Source organism: Carettochelys insculpta, chromosome 1, assembly GCF_033958435.1.
Source record: "Carettochelys insculpta isolate YL-2023 chromosome 1, ASM3395843v1, whole genome shotgun sequence".
NCBI classification, from domain to species: Eukaryota; Metazoa; Chordata; order Testudines; family Carettochelyidae; genus Carettochelys; species Carettochelys insculpta.
The window spans coordinates 287621731-287647696 of NC_134137.1; the positions used below are offsets into that span (position 1 = coordinate 287621731).

Below are 25966 nucleotides of genomic sequence, written 5' to 3' on the forward strand. Positions count from 1 at the left end.
CTTTGCCAAGCCTCAAACAAGGCTCAAACCCCTGTTCGTTACCTACCCAAACCCAGTTCTACCACTACTGCATGCTCTTCTCCTTGAATCATGCTTCAGCCTCTCTACCAGATACACACAACCAGATAGCCTTATAAAAGAGAGCTTTATAAACAAGTGGAGTATGTTCATTTTTAAATTAGAAAATCCAGGCACTGAAGGCATTACCAGAAGACCAGCAGTGCACATCCCAGATATGCCATCCAGCAGGTGGGATGCCAAAACCAGCCTGTAGTTATGCACTGAGCATCCTAAACGTCTGTGAAGATCCTGGGCATGCACTGGAAAGGCCTAAGTGAGGGTTTATTATACCTATTTGTTCCACAAGAATTCCTGGGTCCTTGAGGTTATGTGGATGGAAGCTGGAAGAGACCACCGCATAAAGACTTTTCTGATGCCAATTAGTTTGTACCAAATACCCAGCTGATGGTTGCCAGTGGAGCTGAAGGAGTGAGAAATGGTTACCTGTGATGATTGCGGGGTCCATCCAGCTGCCAGAGCTGTCCCAATTCAGGCTGTCGGTGGTGGCAGTGTTGGACGTTGGTACACTGTGGTTGGCGTTGGAGGGGGAAGAAGGATTGGGCAGCCCACCAAAGTTGATGTTAATGTTCGGTAGAAGTGCCCTTAGCCCGTCCTGCCATTCCTTCATATTTAAACTCTCTACAGAACTGCTGTTGTCTGGGAGATTTACCAACAAAAAAAAAAACAAAACAAAAAAGTGAAAGATAAAAAAATAAAAAGCTGAAGTTAGAAACAGATGTCTTTCTTTGATGGGGGAAGGGATCTTCATTCTCTACTAAGCATTTAATACAGTTTCCCTAACAAGAAACTGGGGTAGGAATTTTATATGAACTATTAATGTAATAAAGATGGGGTTTTCATTGTTTTACTTTTTTAGTGAATGGTGGAGGAGAAAGATTTAAACACTGTCTCCACTCCAGTCACCATTTATTCAATTTATAGACCTAAATGGTCACAGGCACAATGCCTCTCTCTTCATTACCAGTGGGAGAACACCCACAAGACCTTTTATCAGAGGACCTGCATTGTATATCTAGTCTACCCAGTTCATCTAATTTATGAATGGACGGCAGATGCTAAAGCCTGCCAGTGAGTGTGCCTTCCAGTATATTACAGTGAAGAAAGGCTAGGGCTCTGCTGTTGAAATCTAACATGATTAATTACTTGGGAAAGTCAAAGAAGGGGGTTGTTTCATAGCAGCTTGCTCATTTACAGCACTGCAGATGCTATTCAAAGGGAAAAGGTAAAAATGTTTATTAAGTCAGAAAGAATGCATTTCTCTCTTTTAGCCTTAGGGCAAAGGAGAAGATTCCTGCAAGATCTTTCAGAGTAATTCCCAGCACTGCAATCTACTACAGCTGAAACAGACACCAAACAGTGAATACTGACGTCCCTTCCCTGATGTCTCAAGGCATCCATTACCAAAGAAGGGCAATGAGATAAAGCTATTAGCACTGGAAGATTCTCTTCTATATAGGTTCCTATGTTGTGCTTGTCACTACAGTACCTGAGCACCTGAGGATTATGTCTAGTGACTTAGGGAATGCTACCACAGAGCAGGAGTTAACACTGTGTCAAACAGAACAGACTTTGATTTTACATAATGCTGCTTCTACTCTAGGCCTATTAAAGCAGTTCACAGGCCAAGAGACTGATGGTGCAGTAATTGTGTCAGCAGATGCAGAAAGCTCTATGTAGCAATAATTTACAGTCAACCAAGATCTAATTGCCTATTGGAAGGAATATTTGCCAGCACATTGCAGTTACCTTATTCTTTTAAAAACACTGGCACCAGCTTCCACCTTGACAGCAAGAGGGAGAGAGTAAAAGAGATGTCTGATACCATATCTGAAGAGAGCCCTGGCACAACTGCTCCACCAGTACTGGACGAGACTAAGCCCTGGCAGGGGGTTTAAACTGCAGCCAATCGAATCATGAGGCATTTAAGGTGTGATTCCTATTCAACAAGATGACAATGGGAAGGATGGAATAGGTCCCCCTCCTACCAAACTGTTCTTCGGGGACTTTTGCAAGTCTGGATGTTCAGAGTGAAGAACAGATATCACTAGTGAGTGCCTAGGCCAACAGGGAGCATGTAGGGTGAAAGTTCACCAACACCTCTGCCCTGACATGGAATCTCTTTCTCTCAGAGGTTCTCTTGAGAATAAAACTTTATATTTCCTTATGGATGGAATTTTTGCTCAACATACAGAGATGTGATTAAATCTCTCAAATCCTTACATGTGATCTAAACCAAACTTGAATCCATAGCATCAATGGCAAGACCAGGTGTCATATTAGTCCACTACACCCCGCCAGTCCCAGCCAGTGTGCCATGAAGATGGCAAAGAATCCCTGACCTTTCACATGCCAAAATAAGATCACCAGTAGCCTAAGCAATCCAATTTTTTATATATTATATATATGGACATACCAAGCATATCACCCTATATGGCAGCAAGCAGAACCTAGAACATAAGGGTGAAGGGCTTTGTGCACAGGCTAGTCTGACTTAGATATCTGGTGTGGAAACCAGGAAGAGGACAAAGGCATCAAATCGCTTCCAGGATGATTATATACTAAATTAAAGTTATCCACTGTAGTTGAAGGACAGTCACCATATCCCACAGTAAGTAATTTGCAGGATACAACATTTCTTATCAGCTGTTCAATTGTAATGTTTGAAATTATTCAATGTTATCTTTGCTCCTTGGATGAGCCAAGGGAAACTACTCATCCTTTGGAAGTTAGCAAATAAAAACATCTGAAGAACAGAAGCAGCAAAACCAAACATCAAGTCTCAGTTAGCAAAGACCTGAAACACAAGAGTCAACAAATCCAACAGCAGAAATAATTAATCCAGAAGCCTGCTCACTCTCTCTAATATGTACATTATTCAAGTATCAGGAGTGTTTCAAACCTTAACGTGCTAAAGCAGAAAAGGAAACCAGAGAAGCTTTTTTCTTAAGCCAATAGAGACTTGAACCCTAACTTCAACCCTAGCTCACAAAACCAAGTAACGCTACCAATCTTTCAGCATGCTTGACAACATTCAGCAAGCAAACAGCTAATGTCACACCCTGAATGACTGTATGAAAGTGATATGTTTTCTTAGATTTGTTGTGCATTCACTTAGTGTGAAACACTGGTGCACACATTTGTATTTGCTCTAGTAGTGGGGAATTCTGCAATTGTTGCATTTGGAATCATACTAAAATTGCAGAACTCCACCCAAGACTGCTGCTCTCGCTGACTTGTGATTTAGTTATTCCAATTTTACTTTAATCTAGTTTTGCGCTCTCTAAAATGTTTTATTCCCCATTACTCCTTTGGAAGGTTGGTCTTGTGTTTACAAACATCTTGTTCCTCTAACAGATGTGAAAACTAGTTTAGCTTCCCAAAATGTAATGAAAGTGATGTGAACTTGTGGCATAGAAGCAGATCTGACCCAAGTCAAGTTTTTCCACTGGGTTTGTGTCCATGCCCTCCTACACCTACTATAGATTTAAGAGAGTCAGACTCTGTTGAAGAATTCCTTCTGAACAGCAAGAGCTAGGACCATCACATTTGGTATGCAGCTTCCACTGATCCTAACTGACAGCAAAGTAATACTTTGGTTGTGCCAGGCAAATGGGATGTGCCTGGTATGAGACTGCTTCTTAGGAAACTATTACAGAAATCGTATCACCTAGGTGGTGAAAGGGGCTATCTGCCCCTCCCTTCCCAGAACTGCCCCAGCCTCCTTCCCCCAGCACCATTTAGGGAGGGGAGAGGGCAAGGAAGTGCTCTTCCCTGGCCTCAGATTCATACAGGAATATTACTAGCTGCTTCCCCCTCGCTCCCTGACAAAGGGAAAGTGCACTGTTCGCTGCACTCCTCGCTCTGACTGGGGAACACAGAGGGCAGACAAACCTGGACCTGACCCAACCAGGGAACACGGACCTACCTCCCTAGCTGTCCCTGAAGCAGCTAGAGAGATGTGCTTCTCATCTGGCCCCAAGCTGGTGACAGAAGATTGGGGTAGTCCTCTCCTCTGGGGGCAGTGTACATACTGCACCCTGCATCCCCAGGCCCACCCTGAGCTTCCAGCTACCCAGGCACACTTTAGGGAGGGCGGATGGGGCTGGCCAAAGCTCTCCCCTCTCTCTCCCCCTGCCCCCAATTCACACGGGGACATTGCTGGCTGTTCCCCTCCGTCAAGGAGCAAAAGGAAAGTGCACAGTTCCTGCATTCTTCACTGGTTGGGAAATTCAGGGGGCAGATGAACCTGGATCTGCCCAGCTGGGGATATGCATACTTTCCCTTGGTTGTGCCTGCTGGAGCTACAACACCCATGGAAAGGCACTTTTCTATCCTGGTCCCAAGATGCTGCAGCGAGCAGGCTGGTGTAGTTTCCTGTCCCAGGGCAGGCTGCATACTGAACCTCTTGGCCTCACCCCAAAGCAATGTTTTAAATGAAGAAAAACAAAGTAAGTTAAGGACCCAAGCAATGCCAGGTAAATCTTACAGTAACATCCTAACAATCATGCTGCTGGATTCAGTTTTCAATACAAGGTTCTAATTCATTAACTCAGAAAAATTATTATGGAAAGCTGTCAATGGGCATTTATCACCGTCTTCAAGAGCCACCACTTATGACAGCAGCAGTGGACATGGGATAGGTAGGTATCTCCAGGCACCACCACCTAATTGCAGAAGATAGACAAGATAGCCACAAATGACTAAGTAAGGGCCAAGCAGGTCAAAGTTCAGCAGTAGTCAAAAAAAAAAAAAGCAAAAACAAAAACAAGATGTCAGGACTCAGGCTACATAAAGAATGGAGTGGAATAGAAAATACTGAAGAGATTCAAATGCTAAACCACCTAATCAAGAATGTGGCTTCAAATGAAATACAAGGTTCGGTTCTGATCACCTTGCATCATTTAAAAAAAATATAGTGCAAGAACAGTCCAGAGACAGATGACAAACTAATCTGATGAAAGGAAAGAATCAAAAATTTTGAGACTATTTGGAAAGAACAGTTAATACAACAGTATAAAGAAGGTAAATTGGGCACTCCTGTTGACTCTGGTATAATAGAAGAGTAAAAGGCAATTCAATGAAATTGCAACATAATTTGAGGCAACAAGTTCCTACAAGGCATTGAGGTCAAGAGCTTCCCAGATCTAAAGAAAGGACTTGCCATCTATGTGGACACTGAGAACATCCACAGTTACATTACAGGGGTTGTTTTTTTTATGCTTCAGGAGAGGGGGTTAGCAACCAAAATAGCAAGAAGAGCCCCACTTTTTTTTTTTAATTTAGTAAAAAAACCTCAATAATTCAAGAGCTGCAATATGTGAATTTGAGACAGTCCTTAATAAACAACGTCAAACCATTTTTTGTAACCCCTACTTTAAGAACAGCACACACAATGGTTTGTAATATGATACATGTTTCCTGCAGGAAATTCATAAACTTTTTACATATTCTATTTCTACTTTGCCATTATAGTGTCAGGGGCCACAAAAAGGTCCTTAAAGAGCTGCAGCTTACAGACTCCTGCTTCAGTACATAAACCAAGGAATGACAAAAAGTTTAGAAAGAAGGGACAACTGGCTTTCCCAGCCAACATGACTTTGTGGGGTACGGATAGGCTGAAGTCACTTGGCTGCCCTCTGACACCCCTCAGCCAGTGCAACAGGTCTGCTGAACTGAGGAGTGCTCATTGAGCCATCCAGGTGCTTGCAACAGGCTCCCGGTTTGGCTGGGGCACATGCTAATTAAGGGCCATGCTAATCATAAGAGGGCCGGCCTCTCATCACTTTACCCCCCCCAATGAAAAATGCAGTAGGGATTGGAACAATACAGACTTTGATGAAGTCCGATTTTAAGTGGGTGGGCTAAATACTGGGAACATGATCTGAGCATTGAACCTGGAAGGGCAGATGACAGACGTGTCATCTATTGCACTCCCCAGTGTTCCCAGGACAGATGACTGAGAAATCATTCTGTTAAAGAATTAAAGCTGCAGCCATTTGGTCAACATTCTAGATAGGTGTGCCTTCCTCTGCAATTCACAACGATCCTTTTTAGGCAAGTTAACCTATAGGGATTATTCGCACCTTCTTCAGAAGCCTCGATCGGTTGCTGATGTCATACCAGGTCAGACAGTTATCCTAGCTGTCAGTTCCTCTGTTCTTTTGTGGAATTATTTCTACAGCACTGTACTGGAAATGTCAGCCCAAATGGTTAAAGATTCTCAAGTGTTATTTAAGAAAGCACCTCTTGAAGCAGATTATCACTGTTTCCACTTATTCTACACCAATTTTCTTTATAAAGGTAATGTTTTAATCTGAGTTGCACCATAAAAATCAGCACAATACATAAAAATAAGAGGATAATGAAAATAATTTAAAACCCAGATGAATTTGAGTCTACCCACATCTACCAGATATGTTGGAGGGGGGAAGCAGAAGGTGGTGCAATTGAGTATTTTATGAGAGTTTTATTTGTTTACCACCATTAAATAGCAATATGGAGACCGATACTAATCCTTCCTTATCCTCATAGCTTCTTTCTGTAACAAAAGCAGTGTAAGGAGGAGGGTTGGGGAGAAACTCATGTCATCATCATCAACCGTGGGCTCAACGCCCGTTGGTGTCTGATGCCTCTCTATTTCCTTCCATCTTTCCCTATCCAGTGCTCAGTGGCTTAGTTTCTGTAGACTAGCTCCACACCAATCTACTACATCATCTATCCATTCTCTGTGGGGTCTGCCTCTCCTATTCAAACCATCCATTATGCTGAATACTAGGGTCTTGATTTTTCATTCGTCTTTCATTCTGCAAATATATCCAAATAGTTGTAGCTTCCGTTTTATAACCTTGACCAGCAGTTTCTCTTTCAGCTGCATCTTCCTATATAATTCCTCATTGGTGACCTTCTGCATCCATTCTATTCTCAGAATCTTTCTATAACATCTTTCAAATGCCAATATTCTTTTTTGAATCTTTCATTATCACCCATGTCTCACATCCGTACAACATGCTGCTGAATACACATGTTTAAGATGCCCAGCTTCTTTAAGCTAATTGCTTTGCTTTTCCAGATCTTATCCATCGCCTTCAAACTCGCTCTTGCTTTCACTATTCTAGTCGCTATTTCTTTCTTACAGTCTAGATCATACGTTATGTTGCTCCCCAGATATGTGAACTTCTGTACATTTTCTAGTTCAATACCATCCACACTGATCTTCCTTTCTATTTCCTTATCTCCAAATACCATTGTTTTTGTTTCACTGATGTTCACTATTGATGCGCTGACCATCGAACAATACAAACATGCCAGTACAACCAAATGTTAAAAGAAACTCACGTGCCAAGCTTAAATCCACCAATCACATCATACTACTTTTGGAAAAAGACTTTCTACTCTGACTTGAAACAGGTTCGATAGATCTTTGTTTTGTCCCTAGGACAATATATTAATTTGGTGAAGATACAGATGAAAGTGCCAACCTCCATTTGTAAAACAAAACCAAAACAAAAAACAGGCTCAAGTAAAACCAAAGCATTTTAGTCACAAAGGTCTATTGTTTCGTCAGCATGCACATCATAAACTCTATTCACAAGGAATCCACAGTATGGCATTGCCACTGAAAATGCTGAATTTCTTCCTTGTGTATCATACTGGAAACTGAACAGTTGTATCTAAAAACTTTTACATATTAGCAACTATCCTTCCATACCATGGATAAATTAGGAAAGTGTAGTGACAGATGAAAAAGTTTTCAGCAACACAAGATCACTAATTCCACACTGGTCATGACTAGCAATGTATCACCATTTGACATCTGTGTAGAACACTGAGTTTCTTGGGTTCCTCGTGGACACATTTCCATAACACAAAATATCCTCCTCTCATAGTGACACCTGAGAGGGCAGTCTTGCTGAAAATACATAAAATCCTTGTGTTTAAGTATTATCCCCCCAAATCAGGTGGGCAGCATGCACTTGCATGCATGGAAGGGATGTCCTAGCTTAAAACCAGGAATTTGTGAACAATCAGTGCTTTGAAATTCAATTTTCATGATTCCCGTTTTGGCTTGTTTTGACAGCGGTACTAGTTAGCTTACTTTCAAACACACCTTCAGCAATCTAGAAACCTAGAACTCAGGAGAAGGTTTGATTGGAAACCTGAACTTTCCTATGCTTTTCATGCTTTTAAAATATACCTCTTATCTTTGTGTGACCTTCCTTCTCTTCCTATTGTAGTCTAGTCTAATTTAGATGGATAAGGTGTCAGAAAAAAATTCAAAAATAAGTCCAACAAGTTAACATGCAAATTTCAACAAGTAGATCACCAAAATTTTGCCATGAAACAGTTAGTAAACAGTTAGCCAGATTTACTTATTTATAGCAAAAAGATTACACACCTATTAAATATTTAAGGCAGATGTAATCCTTTGCTTGCCCTGACAAACTTAAATTAACTCACAATATTGGAAAAGATTGACTGGATGACAATATGCATTTAGCCAAAAGACAGAATAATACATACACTATAAAACAATGGTGACAAATAAACAATCTGTTTTGAAGTTTTAAGGTAATCAGTAACCCAGCTTAATTTTACTCTTGCCTTTTTATTAAATATGAAAAAGTGATATCCCATTAGATCCATCTGTTTTAACTATGCTTTCCTGAAAAGTAACTTTCTGATTTTTTTAAATAATCAATCCTATCATTTGATTGATTATACAAAAGCAAATATGTTGTACTGTTTCACTAAACTTGCATAACTGGCTCTGACTGTTCCTGGCTCATGTTCTTATAAACTTTAGAAACTACATCCCAAATGAATTTGTATTTTCCCACTGAGGAAATCTAGAATAGATATATAGAAACAGTTTGTAGCTAACCTGACCATGTTTTCCATCCCATAAGGATAAGTGTCTCATATGGATCTCTCATAACATACTGTAAGGTTCTAGTTCTGTTAAAAAGCAAACATTGTAATTTTAGATGAGATCACTATAGCACAGAGTTCTTTAAGTTGCTGAGCATCGGATACAACAGTCCAATACAGCAGAAGGACTGTGCACTTCAAGTAACTCACAGGTGAAATTCAGCGGCACTCAGCTGGCTGAAAAACTATTATAATAGCAATGCTACCAAACTGATTGCGTTGTACAGCAACATAACAAATGAATAGAGTGAGATGTGTTAAACAGTCAACACTAAAAACAACTAGAATGTATGGGATGTCAACCAGGAAGCGTATCAGTAAGCATGAGACTTACTGGTACACTTACAGGTTAACCAGCCCTTACCAGCTCATTTCGGCTGTGGCATACTAATGGGGCAGAACCTACATTAAAATGGTTTAGTTAAAACCCCTACTTGAATGTATAAAGCCTAAGTACTGTGTGCAGAACTGATCAATTCTTTTTAAAATGGACATTCAATGGCTGCAAAAAGTCCAGATCACCATCTGACTTTAGAAGGAAAACAAGGGACACCACACAAAGAGAAGATGCATACAATAAAAGTATGAATAGCTTAAAAAGATGGCAAACGCAAAGACAGCTGACTGTGGTGTAACAAATACAAAAAGGAGACCCACCAAAATCTAGGTTACAGAGATGCTCAACTTCGGTTGCAAATGGACATAGCAGGAAATTATGTTTCCTTATTGCATAGCATCTGTCAGCTCTTTGGCAATCCTTTGTGCTGATTGCTGTAATGCTTCATAATTGTGAAGGGCCCTACTGATGACACAGAGAATGATATCCAGTAGTAAAAGTCCTTCCTAAAGCAGACAGCCTCACTTGTAAGAATCAAAGACAACAATGATGCTTTACTATCTAAACCGATGAACTGAACAGATGGAAATATGGTGTCCAATCTGATTTTTGATAAGCCTCCTGATGCCTTGGACTATCCAGCTCTTGGCTTTTTCTTTTGCATTTTTATTTCAAAAAATACACCTACACTGTTTAGTGATGACTGTAAAATTCAGGCCTGCAGTTGAAGCCTGTTTTGTCAATGAAGCAACAGACATGCTTGAGACACACCAACAAGCTTGGGAAAATATGGCCACAATACATACAGATTCTACTTCCTATGTGGCTAAGTTTACATGGAAGATGAAACCCAACCATAAACTAGAGCTGCTACATATTGCCTGTCCTGTTTATCTGAATAATGTTATACTGTGAGCAGCTACTGGCTACAGCAGAAATGAAGATACAATCTTCCATCATTCAATTGAAGGCAGTTTTCAAGCTTCAAGTAAACAACTGAAAGTTTTGTTTTAACACAGGGCAATGCCAACTGCTGATCACCTATCCTTGTTGTCTCACGTTGGTAGAAGACTTAGTACAGCAGGGTCTCTACATTCACGAGTGCCACATTTGCAAATTCAATTATTTGCGAGTGGCCTTGCTACCCCCAGGCTGGGAGCAGCGGCAGTTGCCGCTGTTTCCCCAAGACTCCGAGGCCAGGGGAGCCAGCAGAAGCTGCAGGTTCCTGGGGCTCCCTCCCCCGGCCATTCACAAGGGTTCTGAAAACAGCACTCTTGTGAATGTTGAGGCCCTACTGTACTTCATTACCTGCGAAACACAAAGTGTTAATTCACCTCTTAGATCATCCTTAGTTTCTTGGTTCCCAAGCAGAAATTCTGACTGGACTGACACATCCTAAAATACCTGCAAGACTCGGAGCCTGAAGGCAACTTGCTGAAAACTCGGCATTTCTGTGCAGCAAGCAGAAAACAAATTTTCTCCAACTCTTGCCACCATTTGCCAATACAGATGTTTATTGCATCCTGACAAAAAATCTCATCTGAATTAAACATAAAAGCTGTATGAGAAACATGAGAAGAAAACTCAGTTGTCTCTGGAAATCTTTTTGATCCCAAAACACAATAAACCAAAAGTGGCTTAAAAACTTCAGCATTCTGTGGAAGATGACCGTGGCCCATAATTGGAATCCTGAAGTGTTTGGTGCCAGAGATTCTTTTTGGAATGTGATCTACATACTGTATCCTTTTATCAACATGAATTTTGCAGCTGGCTGTTATGCCAGACTATTTCAACAATTTGATGCTAAAGATGAAATTTCAAATCTGAAGGGGAATATACTACTTAGGCATGCTGATATAATCCTGACAATGAGAAACTGGATATGCTGGCTTCTTGGAACAGTCATGAGGACACTTCCCAACTTCACAAGAATAGCATCACATGGTTTGCACATATGTGCTGACCTATTGTTGCAGAGTGCCTGGTTACAAAATTGGACTGTCTCCATGACAGCCAGAGGCTGAACCGGAATGAGGATACTCCAAAGAAAATTATACAAGAGTACACAAACCGAGTATTTGGTAAAACTACTAGCACTAAGATATACACAGTTTCAGTTATACTGCAATAAAATGAAACAAGGAGGTGGCCGTGTTAGGCTGTATCTTTACAAAACAAATAAGTCCTGTAGCACTTTAAAGACTAACAAAGTGATTTATTAACTTTCAGGGGACAGACTCACTTCTTCAAAATGTGTGTATTAAAGGGTATTTTTCTGTTTTCCATGATTTTTCCCATTAAATTGAGTTCATCCTGGTTTTAACATTTGGAAAATAAACAAATAATTTCCAAAATATTTTTTTTTTTTTTACAAATCAAACCTGAAAATGCAGAACACTGCTCATACACAATACAGGCAGCCAGTGGCTGCTCACGTCAAGAGCTGGAACTCATTACTGTGCTGGAGCTCTTGCAGGCCACATTTCCATGTTAAAAAAAGATAGCTAGTTGCAGATCATGGACTCCACAAGGCTATACCTAACTGTGGGAGAAAAACAGCAGAACAATTCTCCATATTTCCATCTGCCACACGCATAGAAAGTCAATGTCTTATGGAGTTGAGTATGAGCAGAGGAAGTCATGAAGTATATCACCTTGGAGTAATGATTTGTTCATGTATTTTCAACCCATTAGCATGAACTGTGGTCATGTTTTCTAAAGCTCATGCTTGTTTGTACATGTTCACCCCATATGAATTCAAACACACTGAGCTGCAAATCATACTTGCATGAGTGTTCCAAAAAAAACAAAAATTAACTTAAATGCCTCATGACAGACAAGCAGCTTAGCAAGCAGTACCTTTGCCTTGCTACTGCCATGTTGGCCTTTAGAACTTAAGCTTTTATGTACAAAGACTTACTTATGGTTGCAAAGATAACCTTCAAAATATGAACAAAATCTAAGCTGACAGTGTTTGCACAAGTTTCTAGCAGCCTGAAACAATACCCAGGGAAACAAATTATAAATTATCAAAATTAAGTGTTACAAATTTAATAGTCAACACTACATTACTACTGACCACAGGATGCATGAAAGGAGAGAAGTGATCATACAAAGATATACACAATCAACTGTTAGCAACATCCTTTGCTCTCACAAAAGTGCAAAGCTTGGGTTGGAGGTGGAGTTTCGGAGCATACCACTCCTCCACCCCCAGTCTCATCCTTGAAAGCCAAGCTATAAGGAAGCCTGGGATGGCATTCAAGCCCCACCAAGGGGGAGTGAAGCAGACATACGAGGCTATTTTGAAAAAATCAACAATCCACCGTGAAGGTTCTTATTCTGAGAGCCAAGTGAGTGAAGTCTGAATGGTACCACTGCTATTTGTTTTTCAGTTGGACTACTACTTGGACATCAGCACATAAAACCTTCAAGAGAATCTAAAAATCCTAATGATCAGGGCTCACAGTTAGGGCCCTACCAAGTTCTAGACCACAAAAAACACAGCCCATGAAATCTGGTCTCTTGTCTTCCAACTTTGGTGAAATTTGGTCTTATGCAGGCTTTTACCCTATACTACACAGATCTAATGGAGGGTGGGGGGGAAGACCAGTGTTTCTCAAACTCGGGGCCCTGACCCAAAATGGAGTTGCAGGGAGGTTGCAGTATTGCTACACCTACTTGTGTACTGCCCTCACAGGTGGGCAGTTGGACAGCAGCAGCTGTCGGCCAAGTGCCTAGCTACGAAGGCAGCATCCCATCAACAGCAATGTAAATACCCTGCCTCTCTTACAAATGCCCTGCTGCAGGCGGTGCCTCTGCTTACAGAGCTGGGCTCCCAGCCAGCAGTTGCCAGTCTCTAGCCGCTGAACTCTGAAGGCAGCCTGCTGCTAGCAGCAGCACACAAGTAAGGGTAGCAGTACTACATGCTGCCTACAATAATCCAGTGACAGCCCCACACACAGCTCCTTCTTGGGTCAGGACCCTACAATGATTAAAAAAATCCAGATATAAACAGCTGAAATTGTGAAATTTACACGTTTTAAAAATCCTATGACCATGAAATTAACAGAGACCATTAATTTGGTAGGGTCCTACACACAGCAAATATGTTTCCTAAGAAAAACAAGGAGTTAAAGTATCATTTACTAGTGATTTGAACTGGAAACTCTTTACATAAATGGGTATTGGCACAAGTCAGGTGCTTAAATTTATCACTGGTGCAATTCAAGCCTTGGTAGAAACAGCAGCGCCTGTAAGGTGGAAAGTACTCACGTCTTTACAACAGCTATACCCCTCGCAATATATATTGTATTGTGGTTCTGAGAAGAAAGCAGAGGGAACAAAGCAGGGAATGCAAGGGGACTTGCATAACAGTGCATTGTTGCTCTGCATTGCACAAGCTGTATATAAGGGACAAGAATCAACCTCAGAATATGTTCAAACAGATTCCCTCATTTTATTTCCTCTAATCTGTTTCATTCATGCCACATTCACATCAGATTATTTTTGGAAAACTAACTTTAAAGTCTCTTTTGGGGATGTACAGGAACTTAGCTCAGCTCCTCTATTATCCCATGTATGAGGGCTATTCTTTAGAGCTGTGATCTTTATCTACTAGTTAAAGGTGAAGTTATGACAAAAAACTCCCTAGCGTAGACACAACTTTAGTCTAAAGTGCCACAGGACTCCTGGTTGTTTTTGCAGATGTTGATTAACACAGTGACCCTCTGATACTCGTTGATAGTAGCTGAACATATTTTATTTTATTGAGACAGGACATAAAACTACATTGGTAACTCTTACTGAACAATAGCCTAAGGGCCAATACTAGTAATTATCAGTTGAAGAAAAGGATGCAATGAGGAGACTGAAATGAGACTAAATATTTAGCTGGGGTATAGACAAAGCACATTTTTAAAAAAAGGTATCATACATAACTTCCATGCCCATGGGATGACCAAATAAATCTGTTCTGGGCATGTTTACTGCTAATGATCACCACCACTTGTAAGTAGAACCTCAACCTTCACTTGGTTATGGTAAATCAATGAAGACAACTTTCAGGCCCTAAAAGGAGAACCCCATAGAAGATTTGTGGAGGGTTATGCTTATTTACCAGATATTTGGAATTTTCTGTCAAGTTAACTAACATGGGATGGGCTTTGGGAATTTTATAAGGCTCAGCTAACGAGGAGGAGCAGCTTATGCTCCAAAATATTTGTTAGTCTATAAGGTGCCACAGGGCTTCTTCTTGTTTTTGAAGATACAGAGTAACTCGGCTATCCCTCTGATACTTGTCATAAGGCTGAGATGTGACCATGGTATTAAAAAATGCACAGGTATAACTTTAAGGTGGACTCTTTGGTCCTAAAAACTTAATATTCTATGCTGAGATGGAGAATAAATGTAGCACAGTGTATGTTTGCGCTCTGAGGACCAGTGGAGCCATTCTTGATTTTTTTTTTTGTCTTCATAACAAATAAATTAAGGTGATTAAGCATTGACGTACAATTGCAGGTACCTTTGGAAAAAGTTATTCTGTGATCAGGTCAGATGATAGAAGTAGGAAAGGAAGCTTAAAGGAAACCAAGGTATCTGAAACTAGATTGAATGCTATCTTCAGATACACCAGACCTACTTATGTATGCAAAATTTTCTTTGTTTAAAGATACCTATGCCTTTTAATAAATGAACTTCAAATTCAGCTCAATATCTTTTTTCCCCAAAAACAAGAGTCCAGTATTGAGGAAAGGGATAAAATTTGCATATACTGAAACAATAGACAGTTTAAATTCACATAGAGAACTTTATAGTTCTTACAAGTTAAGTTACCTGCTCATGGCACTCTAAAATAACCAATGCAGATAGCAAAAAGCTATGTTCCGCTCAGAAGAGCGCTCAGTCAGAAATATGCACTTGTGCTGAAAAGCCTGTCAAAATTTGGCCATCTGCATGTGTTCCCAGATGTGAAATTTAGGTTATTTGTTTTTACTAATAAAGCCTAATAGTAACTTAGGGCCCTTGGTGATGAGATACCATCTGCTTCAGATATTTCTGCAGCATGTTGAAGTGTGAATACTAAGTCTTCTGGTTTCCACACAGAACCTCAGCTTTTGACTTCTCAATCTATCAAACTCAAATCTGTTTAAGCAACATACTGTGTGCTAACTATTCTAGCGATGACATCTGTTTCTCCCAGATTGACTTTCAAAGCAAGTTGTACATTTTGGAATTTTACTCTAAGTTTCACAAATGTGCAATGGCAGCTCTAGGTCTTACGGAAGTCTACTTTCAAAAATCTACTATTACTTTACCCATGTCATCTGAAGGCCTTAACCAAAACTAGCTCCTCATTGTTGAGCACTGTCTATACACTGATATCTGGTTAGATATTTTAGCTTTCAATTAATCCTTTTCTAAAAAGCAAAATAAAGTTTAGCGCTGAAAAATTATGGATTTCTTACCACTAGGACAGAAGTATTTTTACCCCCTCAAAAAAATTGGAACAGAGTATGATCTGTTTTAATGAAATACCTAGCTCCTCTGGTGCAACTGCTATGAAGGATGATGCAGTGATAAAGGGGCAAGTCATCAGATGAAATACTTATCCACTATCAAGTGAAACATATCAAAATGCTGTTTTGTATAAGCTTTGGTCAAAAATGGTGACTTGAATGCAAACCAACAGCTTACATGAGGTAGTCACTCAATCCCCTGAGAAACCCCTGTGTCCAAGAAAAACATTTACTTTCACCCTTGCTGTCTCGCTGACCTTAGTAGTCCCACTGAAGTTATCATAGTTAAGTTCTTGAAACATTTTAAACTTTGCTAATTTAGCAAGTTAGGAACACCCAAAACTTCCCTCACAGGTCTCATTTTCTAGACCTTGGATTGTTTTTATTGCTCTTCTCTGGACCTTCTCCAATTTGTCTGCATACTGCCTGAAATGTGGTGCCCAGAACAGGACACAATACTTCAGCCAAGGCCTAATCAGTACAGCGTACAATGGAAAAGTTACTTCTCATATCTTATGTACAACACTCCTGCTAATACAGTAGCACCCAGAATGATATATTTTATTTTATTTTTAAAACAGTGTCACAATGGTGACTCATATACCTTGTGGTCCACTATGGCCCCTAGACAATCATTCTCCATTTCGTAGGTGTGCAACTGCCTGTTCCTGTTTACCTCAGACCAGGGATGGTCAACCATAAGTCGACCTCATGAATAGCTCTTTCACCCCAGTGGGCTGCAGCAGCCCTCCAGCCCAATGAGGCTCCATGGGCTCCCTGTTCATATCTCACTTTCACACACCTCTGGTGCACTGGGGCACCTGAGCCACGTACTTCCTACGCCTCTCCCCCAGTACTTTAGAAGGGTTGTGAATCTGCTGATTCTTGCTTGTCACCACTCCTCCTGAGCCACGTACTTCCTATGCCTCTCCCCCCAGTACTTCAGTAGGGTTGTGAATCTGCTGATTCTTGCTTGTCACCACTCCTCTCCCTTCCTCCTTGAGTTGGAATGCCACAAACAGCTGACTCTCAGCTGCTGCAGCTCTGGGAAGGAGAAATGGAGGGAGCATTTGGGGAAACTTCATAATCAGCATAAGAGCAGTAATTTAAATTATATGAATATAAAGGAACAACTATGAACTAGCACTGACATACTGGAATTCATATGACTAATACTACAGGACAGATAAGACTAAAGAAACCACAGAAAAAAAATGGCTATGAAGGGATTTATCATCTACTATGTATTATGCTGAACCAGCTGAATCATTTATCAGGATAACAAGAAAAAATAATTAGAAACAGAAGTGAAGGAGAGAAGGAAAGGACTAAGAGCTGAGCTCAAGTTTCAATAGAAGGAAATTGAGAGAGAAAGTGGAGTTACTGGGGAAGGTCCACAATGAAAAGAAACCAGACACCTGTACATTTACACCGATTATTCAGAAGGACAAAGTCAGCAAGTGCCAACTTTTACACAGAGGTCAAGACACTTTTGCTGATGTAGACTAAATACATAGATATGATTAGAAAATGGTCATAGTGAAACCTGAATTACAAACAGTTGAGGCTATCGTGCAGAATATGATTTAAACACTGATAGCAACACAATCATTTCTCTCAGAAGGAAGGATTTAGAGACTAAACCAGCCAAAAATTTCAAAACTAAATAGTGATCTTGGGTACCAGCTTGGCACCTTAATTTCAGATAGTGAATACTCCCTTCCTTTAAATGTAGTGTCCCTTTAAGGTGTCAATTTGGACACCTAAAATCACTAAGTTTTGAATGTTTTGGCCATCATGGCGATTAGTGTGTGTCATGATCAGATAAAGGCTTACAAAAGAGCGGACAGTAGCAGAGTTTAGGGAGTTAGGAAAGCAGCAGAAGAAAAGGGAATTGTTGGTAGTGGTAGACATGTTGCAAGCAGTGCTGTTCAGATAACACCAAATGACAAGAAAGAGTACCAAGTAAACAGAGTTTTCCTTAGAAGTATCTTTCTAAGAGCACCAGCAGGAGGATGAAGTGCCTATGACAGTGCTGCAAGCTAGGCAACTTAGATTAAAGTGGATGAGAATCCTTGGTACGTGGCCAAGTAAAGGATGAAAAGGCAGAAATATTAAATTGAGAGGGGCATTAGAGAACATTTCAACAGAGTAGTCCATGGGAGTGAGACTAGAAAAGATGGGATGATGCTGTGAAAAGTCATATAGCCACACAGGAACATTGGACAATACTTGGTACATCACTCTTTTCACATCCCTTCAAGGCAGGCAATTCAAAGAGGGAAAATGAAAGCAGAATTCTCATAGGATTTGGCCAAGGCCACAGAGCCTGTCAGAAGCTTGTGAGTGTGCCAAGGTTTTGCTCAAAAATCTATCACCATGCCTTGCTCTGTATAGGATCTAGAAAAAAAAATCCATGACACACAAATGACTAGGTCAGAAGACTAAACCAGGCACAAGGATTCCTAATTGAAAGGAGGGTTAGACTTAGACTTGGGAGTGATGATGTTAAGTCAAAGTTTGAAAATTGCTCCCTTGATGACAATGCAGAAGAGAGACTTAGCATTGGCTATGATTGATGCACCCCCTTCCTCTATGGGAATTCAAGGAAGGAGGTGGCAGCAGAGGTCAACATCTTAGTAAAGCAGTGATGTTAACAGCCAACTGCCTGCGGTATTGCAGCAGGTGAAGAGATTGAGTTTTAGCATAAATTTGATAGGGCATGCCTCAAATGGTGGGGAAAAAGCGTATTTTTAAATGTAACACTGAATAAGAGTATAAGATAGATATAATCATTTGCTTTGCCCTCGGTTCTAGGTAATGTTGCTTTAGAGACCTGAAGCACACAGGTAAGGGTGAACTTCAAGTCACCATCTTGGTAATGTAATAACAGTCAATATGTTTGTATTTCAAAATAGCAACATGAGGACTGATGTGATGCTCAACATTCTTAAAGATTTAAACCTGTTTAAAAAGAACCCCTTGCCTCTTAGGTTCTCTAAGGCTTTATTTTCCTATGTAGAGTGCTCCCATCTATCAAGTTGTATACAGGTACAAGAGACTGCTATCACCCATGCCTCGGTGCACATAACATGGAGGAAAAAAAATCCACGCATCGGTGAAAAGGATTAGAGAGAACATTGCTTCCAGCCACTCCACCTCCAGAAGAAAATTAGTGATCCTGAAAAATGTGGCCCTAAGTAAATACCCTTGCAATTGGAGGAACAGAAGAGTTACACTAGCCAACCGGAAAAAAAAAACCAAAAAAAAAAATTTATTTTAGCATCATTACAAGAGGACTGAAAGAAATGGCTAAATGGTGTTTTACAGTAGATTTATGACTTGTGAACTGTCCAGTTACAAATTTCTAAAGAGCAGCTGCTTGCCAAAGTATTAAGTGTTTGTAATTAGAAGTACAGTAACCTTACAATCATCTCACATTTCCGTCTTGAATCTTGTCAGAATGTGCATAAAGTTAAATGCACATTTGATTTTTTTCTTCTCTTAACAGGAGTCCACTATACATCTTATACCCACTCTGAGTGTCCTTCCATTTATATTATTGGGCATCACAAAATAGCTGTTTTGGGGTTATAGGAAAGTAAAGTAAAACAAAACAAGCCATTTTGGTTTGGACTAAACAGAAGATGAAATTTATATGGAGTCCTACAGTTAGCAGTGAGAAATAAAGGCGTAATGAATACCAAGGTAAAATATTAATTTTAAAGTATCCTCTCCCTTTGCAAGTTTAAAAAGGGACCATAGGGGTTAAAAAAAGAACTTTTGTAAGAGCCATATGGCACCAAGAAACCTCTTCATGAAAAACTTTAACACTAACAGTTCAGCAATTTAATTAGCTAAACATTCCCCAACACTTCATAGCAAACCATGGGAGTCAATAGTTTAGCAAACAATAAGTTGACTTCAAACCAAAGTTGGAGAGGCTCTTCTAATCAGGTTTGTTTTAATTTAAAAATGTTGAAAGTAGCTGGGTGAGTGGAAAGGGAAGTAAACTGGATGATGCCCGAAAGGCTGAGATATCCTCTTTTGAAACAATAGTCCAGGATTATTGTTTGTAAATTTTACTCCTACCAAAAGTATTTATTTCTGATCCCTGACATATGAAAGCATTCAGGTTGCTATAGCCTTGACACGGAAAAGAAATCAGCAGTTTCTAGTATTTTTACCACTATATCAGAACCATCCTGGATGCTGCTGGACCCTGCCTGCAATACTACCACCTCTGATGAAACGGGTGAGAATTTCTCTAGTAACATTTTCAATGGTACTTAGTATACTTCCCAATTCACTATTCTTGTGCTGCTAAATGAGCTTAACTCACCATGTTATGCTGTCAGAATATCAATTAGAGCCCTTTACTATAAGCACAACCTTAAAACTCTGGTCTTCATAGATTTTAGTACTGGTAGAAGTATCTGTTAGGACTGCAATTTTACACCTATAGTTATATTAAAGGTTGAACTTCTCTGATTTGTTACCCTCCAGAACCTGAACAGTGCCAAACAAGACAATGTGTCAGACCAGGGAAGGTCAATATTGGCTACCAGCATTATCAACATTTCCTATGCTTAATGGGCTCTTAAAAGACATCTAGGGGTAATAAAAGATGTGTTCTTATAGGTCAACGTGGCACAGACAAACTTAGGAAGTACACTGATACTCCCCCCATCTTCCAGGAATTACAGTTTTTTAATTCAGTCTCTCCTAGGAGCTGCCAGTCATTGCCCAGGACCCCACTGTGTGAAGTACCCTGAAAACAGATCAAATCCACACATTAAAAAAAATCCATAATCCAACAAAAATCAACTGACCTTCCTGTACTTATGTTACTTTGCATTAGAGAAAACAGACTAGCCAATATATCCAGGCAGCTACCAGCTTCTGAAGGAGTTTTATTGAAACCACTATGGATTTGAGCTGTTCAAGAGTTAAGACATTTGCCAGACTCAATTAGGCAACCTAAAATGCTTTTAACAAGAGTTCGAAGGTAACATGAAGGATCTTTCCAAGAGACTTCAACATATTTTTGTTTTCTGTATTTAGAAATACTTTTTGGAAAACTAATCTGTACTAACAGTTACCTGCTGAGATAAAACATTGATACCTAAAGATATACTCTGTCCCTTACAAACAGGCAGTGGACAGGGCGAGTGACAGCCAAAGATCCATGGAGCCCATCCTCCAGAGCAATACCAAGAAGGATACCCGAATCATAGAATATTAGAACGGGAAGGGACCTTGAGAAGTCATTAAGTATGGTCTCCTGCTCTCACAGCAGGACCAAGGACCATCATACCTGGCAAGTGGTTGTCTAAACTGCTCTTAAAAGTCTCCAATGATGGAGATTCCAAACCCTCCCTAGGCAAATTATTCCAGCGCTTGCCCATCTTGACACTTCGGACGTTTATCCCTAATGTCCAACCTAAGCCTTCTTTGCCGCAATCGAAGGCCATTGCTTCTTGTCATATCATCAGAGGTTAAGGGAGAATAACTTTTTTTCCTCCTCATGATATCCTTTTAGGTACAGGTGGCCCCTGACTTATGAGCACATGGACTTACCACCATTCATATTTACAATCAACCTCCAGCTTGACCCATGTGCCCCAGCTCAGCTCCCCCACCAGGGAGGACTTCAGCCACATGCCTGGGGCTCCCCTCCAACCCCTGGGTCCCAACCACGCCCCCATCCAGGCCCCAACCCCTGCGGATCTGGACCCAAACACCCCACAGCCCCAGATCAAACAAGGGGCTCTAACCTGCCCCCAACTCAAACACCTCACACTGGTGCACCCCGTTCAACCCCTCTACACGTGGCTCAATCCCCCCATGGCCCGAGCTCACACCCCATGCATGGGGCTCTGACTTCAATCCGTGCTTGGGGCTCGGGCTCCAAGCCCCCCTCCACTCAACCACCCTGTCCCAATGCATCCCCTGGTCAGCCCCCCTGCCCTACTCAACCTCTCCTTCCCACAGCCCCAGCTCACACCTGGGGCTCAAACCCCTGTTCCCCCCCCCCGCCCATCAGCTAACCCAACTGCCCGACACACTCTAGGCTCAGCCGCCAGTGCATGCAGAGCTCAGGCTGTCAGCTGCTGCGGGCGCATGAGGCTCTATCCCCAGCTAACCCCCCTGCCCTGGTTCACCCCATTCAACCCCCCCCCCCCCCCCAACAACTCTCTCAGCCCCAGATTACACTCCCCAGCAGCCAGGGCTCCAGCTGGAACCTCCCTACACACACACACGCACACAACCCCCCTCCCTAACCCCCGCCACCCTGGCTCCAACTCCCTGGCCAGGCTCAACCCCTGCCCCAACCACCTGCTACTCAGGTCCAACCCCCTGCAAGCCCCAGTGCAATTGCACCCTCTCACCACCCCTGCCACCCTAACCCACCCCAGGCTTAGCCCCCTGCCCCTCCCAGGGCCCCAACCCGAACCCTCCCTGACATCCGCAAAATTCAAGGTATGCAAGGGTTGCATGGAACACAGCCTGCGCGTACCTCAAGAGATTACAGTATAATGGTATTTCCAACTTATGATCAAATCGAGTTATGACCAGGTGTTCGGAACCTAACCCCTTCGTAAGTTGGGGACTATCTGTACTTCGAAGCTGTTATGTCATCTCAGTCTTCTCTTTATAAACTAAGCCAACCGAGTTCTTTGAGTCTTCACTTACAGGCCATGTTTACTAGACCTTTGATCATTTTTGTTCTTCTCTGGATCTCCTCCAATTTGTTGCATCTTTCCTAAAATGTGGCAGAACTGGAGACAATTCTCCAGCTGAGGCCTAATCAGCGCAGAGTAGAGGGGAAGAATTACTTCTCATGTCTTGGTTACAACACTGCTGTTAATGGATCCCAGAATGGTTTCCCCCCTCCCCTGCCTTTTTTTTTTTTTTGGTTGCAGCAGTGTTACTGTTGACTCATTTACACTGTGGTGCACTGTGACCCTTAGATTCCTTTCTGCAGTACTCCTTCCTAGACAGACACTTCCCATTGTGTGTGTGTGTGCAATCTTGTGCAGCACAAAAAGGGAAATCAGCATGGCCAAAAGGCAATTAAATTATGTAATTTTAACAAAGACCTTGAAAGCTCATCTTGCCAGAATGAAAAATCTTATTACAAAGCTGGTGTTATCTTTTCAACATGACAGAATATTTATTTTAACCATAATGCTTTCAAGAGATCTACCCTCAACCCTACCAATGGTCCCTTGGACAAGCAGCTGTTGTCACTGGCCCAAGATAAAATATATTTCTAGTCACAAGGCTCAGAATAATTTTCAGTGTTAAAGTGCAAATTTGATCTAATTAAGTGAGGAGATCTATTTGCACTCTTAGGCTGTGGCCACACTTGGCCAAACCTTCAAAGTGGCCATGCAAATGGCCATTTCGAAGATTACTAATGAGGCACTGAATTGAATATTCAGTGCCTCATTAGCATTAGGACGCTTCCAGCCACAGCACTGTGAAAGCGCTGCTTTTGAAAGTGCGCCGCTCGGCATGGCTACACGGGGGTCCTTTTCAAAAGGACCCCACCCATTTCGAAATCCCCTTATTTCTCTCAGTGGAGGGGAATAACGGGATTTCAAAAGGAGAGGGGTCCATTTGAAAAGGACCCCCATACAGCCGCTCTGCGTGCTTTCAAAAGCGGCGCTTTCGAAGTGCCGCGGCCAGAAGCGTCCTAATGCTAATGAGGCGCTGAATATTCAATTCAGTGCCTCATTAGTAATCTTCAAAATGGCCATTTGCATGGCCACTTCGAAGGTTTGGCCAAGTGTGGCCACAGCCTTAGTTTGGGGGAAGGGACAGCTCAGTGGTTTGAACACCGGCCTGCTAAACCCAGGGTTGAGAGTTAAGCCCTGAAGAGGCCATTTACAGGTCTGGGGCAAATAGATTAATAAAAAAAACGTGTTGGGGATGGTGCTTGGTCCTGCCAAGAGGGCAGGGGACTGGACTCGATGACCTCCCAAGGTTCCTTCCAGTTCTATGAGATGTGTCTCTCCGTATATTATTATTATTTAGGTTGTAAGTGTAAACACCTTAGATGACATAACAAAAAATTAGGGGTCCTCTTGTTTACCTTAGTGGTTTTTTTTGTTTTTAAATCACAATTAAAATCATCATTTAACTTGAGGGAGCCAACCTCATTGTAAAGGCAAATCTGGACACTCCCAAACATCTGTTCCATGCTAGTAAACATTTGTTTCACCCTCAGAAAGCCTAGGCAAAAGTATGGAAATACTTGATCTGGCAAGGATTCAGAGGACAAAGTGGAAGGAAGAAACTGCCAAAATTAGCGTCTCCACTTGAGTAGCAAAAATATGTAGTAAAAAATCTCTGTCACTTTCCTTTAGATATTCTTACTCAGTAGAATAATAGAATCAGAGTAAGTAAAGACCACAAGTGACATTGAGTCAAACCTCTGACAAGATGCAGGGCTGTTGGGTCTAAATAATCCAAGACAGTCTGCTATCCAACCTCCTTTTGAAAACCTCCAGCAAAGGAGCTTCCACAACCTCTCAAGGCCATCTGTTCCATTGTCCTACTGTTCTTCAGTTAGGAAGTTGTAACTTACTTCTCAAACAAAAAAAAAAACCCACACACCAGCATGTCTCAAGGAGTAACTTTCCTCAACCCACAACTACAAATAGCTTAGGAGATTTTTCTCTTCCTTAAATTGTTGGTCATCTTGAATATAAAATTCCACAGGAATATTTTTTCCTGGAAAACACCTGTTGAGGCCAAACTATTAAGAACACTTGGAGTAAAAGACGAGCTTCAAATCCCAGAAGGGAACCAGACCAACATTCTGGGTATTTTGCCTATCAGTCACAATGTTTATTGCAATGTCCCACCGATCCAGCCATTTTCCAGAACTGTTCTTTTTTTTTTTTTTTTCCTTAGATCATCAGTGAGTGCATGTAAAACATTAAAACCATTTGGAGTGCAGAAATAAACAACAAGGAGTGTTAGTGTGCAGTTGGTTTTGGCTGTGCGTGGAAGACAACAATCCAGCCAAGATAACTGGCTAGGATGGCTTTATCTCTTCTGCTTGCAAAGAATTTTTGCCTATTTTTTTAAAATTTGGATTAGTACCTGCATGTTGATACTGGCATCTGACTAGGACTGAAGGCTTACCCTTCCTTTTAAGTTTTCATGGAAACCCAAAGCCAGGCGAAGCTGAAGAACTGAAATACCAATCTCTTTAGAAATAATTGAGAACAAGATACTCCACCTTCCTTATAAAGCTCAATGTTACAAGGCTAAACCTCCAATTAAACCTTCTGAAAAAATTAAAGAGGCCTCCTTTAAAACAACGTTGCCCCAAAAGAATACCAGGATGACAATCATGATAGCATTCTAGCACTGGTAGCTGGCTATGCCCCTCTTTTCACCCCGGCTCAAATAAGCTGAAGGCATGAATCAAGCGATACGTTCACTGTTGTCTTAATTCACCTACCTGATATAGGGATCCCTCCCAGACCTGTGCTGTGTTGTGGCGGGAGGGTCAAGTCCAAGAAATTACTATTTGAGGTGGGATTTGCTGTGTGGTTCAAGTGCATGATGCTATTGCGTGGGAAGGCCATCCAAGGATAGCGAGCTGCTTGGCCTGGAAAACTGAAGGAGTTGTAAACTGCTCGGTGCTGTGGAAACTGTGGGAACCTCTGTGGCAAGACTGGAAAGGTGCTACTGAGAGAGTTGGCATTTGAGGGCGCAGCAGGATGCAGAAATCCAGACCCTGACCCTTTGGCAGTTGTCATGTGCGGGGAAGGGTTCTGAAGAGATGTGGGCGAGAGGGAAGGCTGGTCTTGGACTGACAGTTCCTTCTCAATCAGGTCTGCTAAGGCTTTGCGGGTGATATCAAAGGGGTCAAACCCTAAGTCATCTTCTTGCTGTTTGGAGGAGCCAAACCCAAACGCCGCTTGCCAGTCTGTAGAGGAGGATACTGGGATGGTTTCTGTAGGAAGAGGAATAGGGAGAACATTTAACATTTGAATTAATCTCACCTCCTTAAAGTCTTCTAAAAGAAAATTGTATTGCTGCTGAGTTTTCAGATCCAATGCTATTAAATGTCAACATC

The 25966-nt window shown here is 41.4% G+C and overlaps 1 protein-coding gene across 4 annotated transcripts in view; it reads right to left on the reverse strand.

The window, feature by feature from the left end:
* The window catches only part of CNOT4 (CCR4-NOT transcription complex subunit 4), a 124796-nt gene that overhangs the window by 1609 nt on the left and 97221 nt on the right, over positions 1-25966 (reverse strand). For 2 of the 4 annotated variants that reach the window (XM_075011206.1, XM_075011196.1), the window contains 2 exons: positions 25346-25843; positions 505-717 (listed from right to left, as the gene is read on the reverse strand). In XM_075011206.1, coding sequence (XP_074867307.1) covers positions 505-717; positions 25346-25843 — 711 coding nt within the window. The remainder of the gene's footprint in view (positions 1-504; positions 718-25345; positions 25844-25966) is intronic. The other 2 variants (XM_075011226.1, XM_075011217.1) reach the window with 1 other exon arrangement.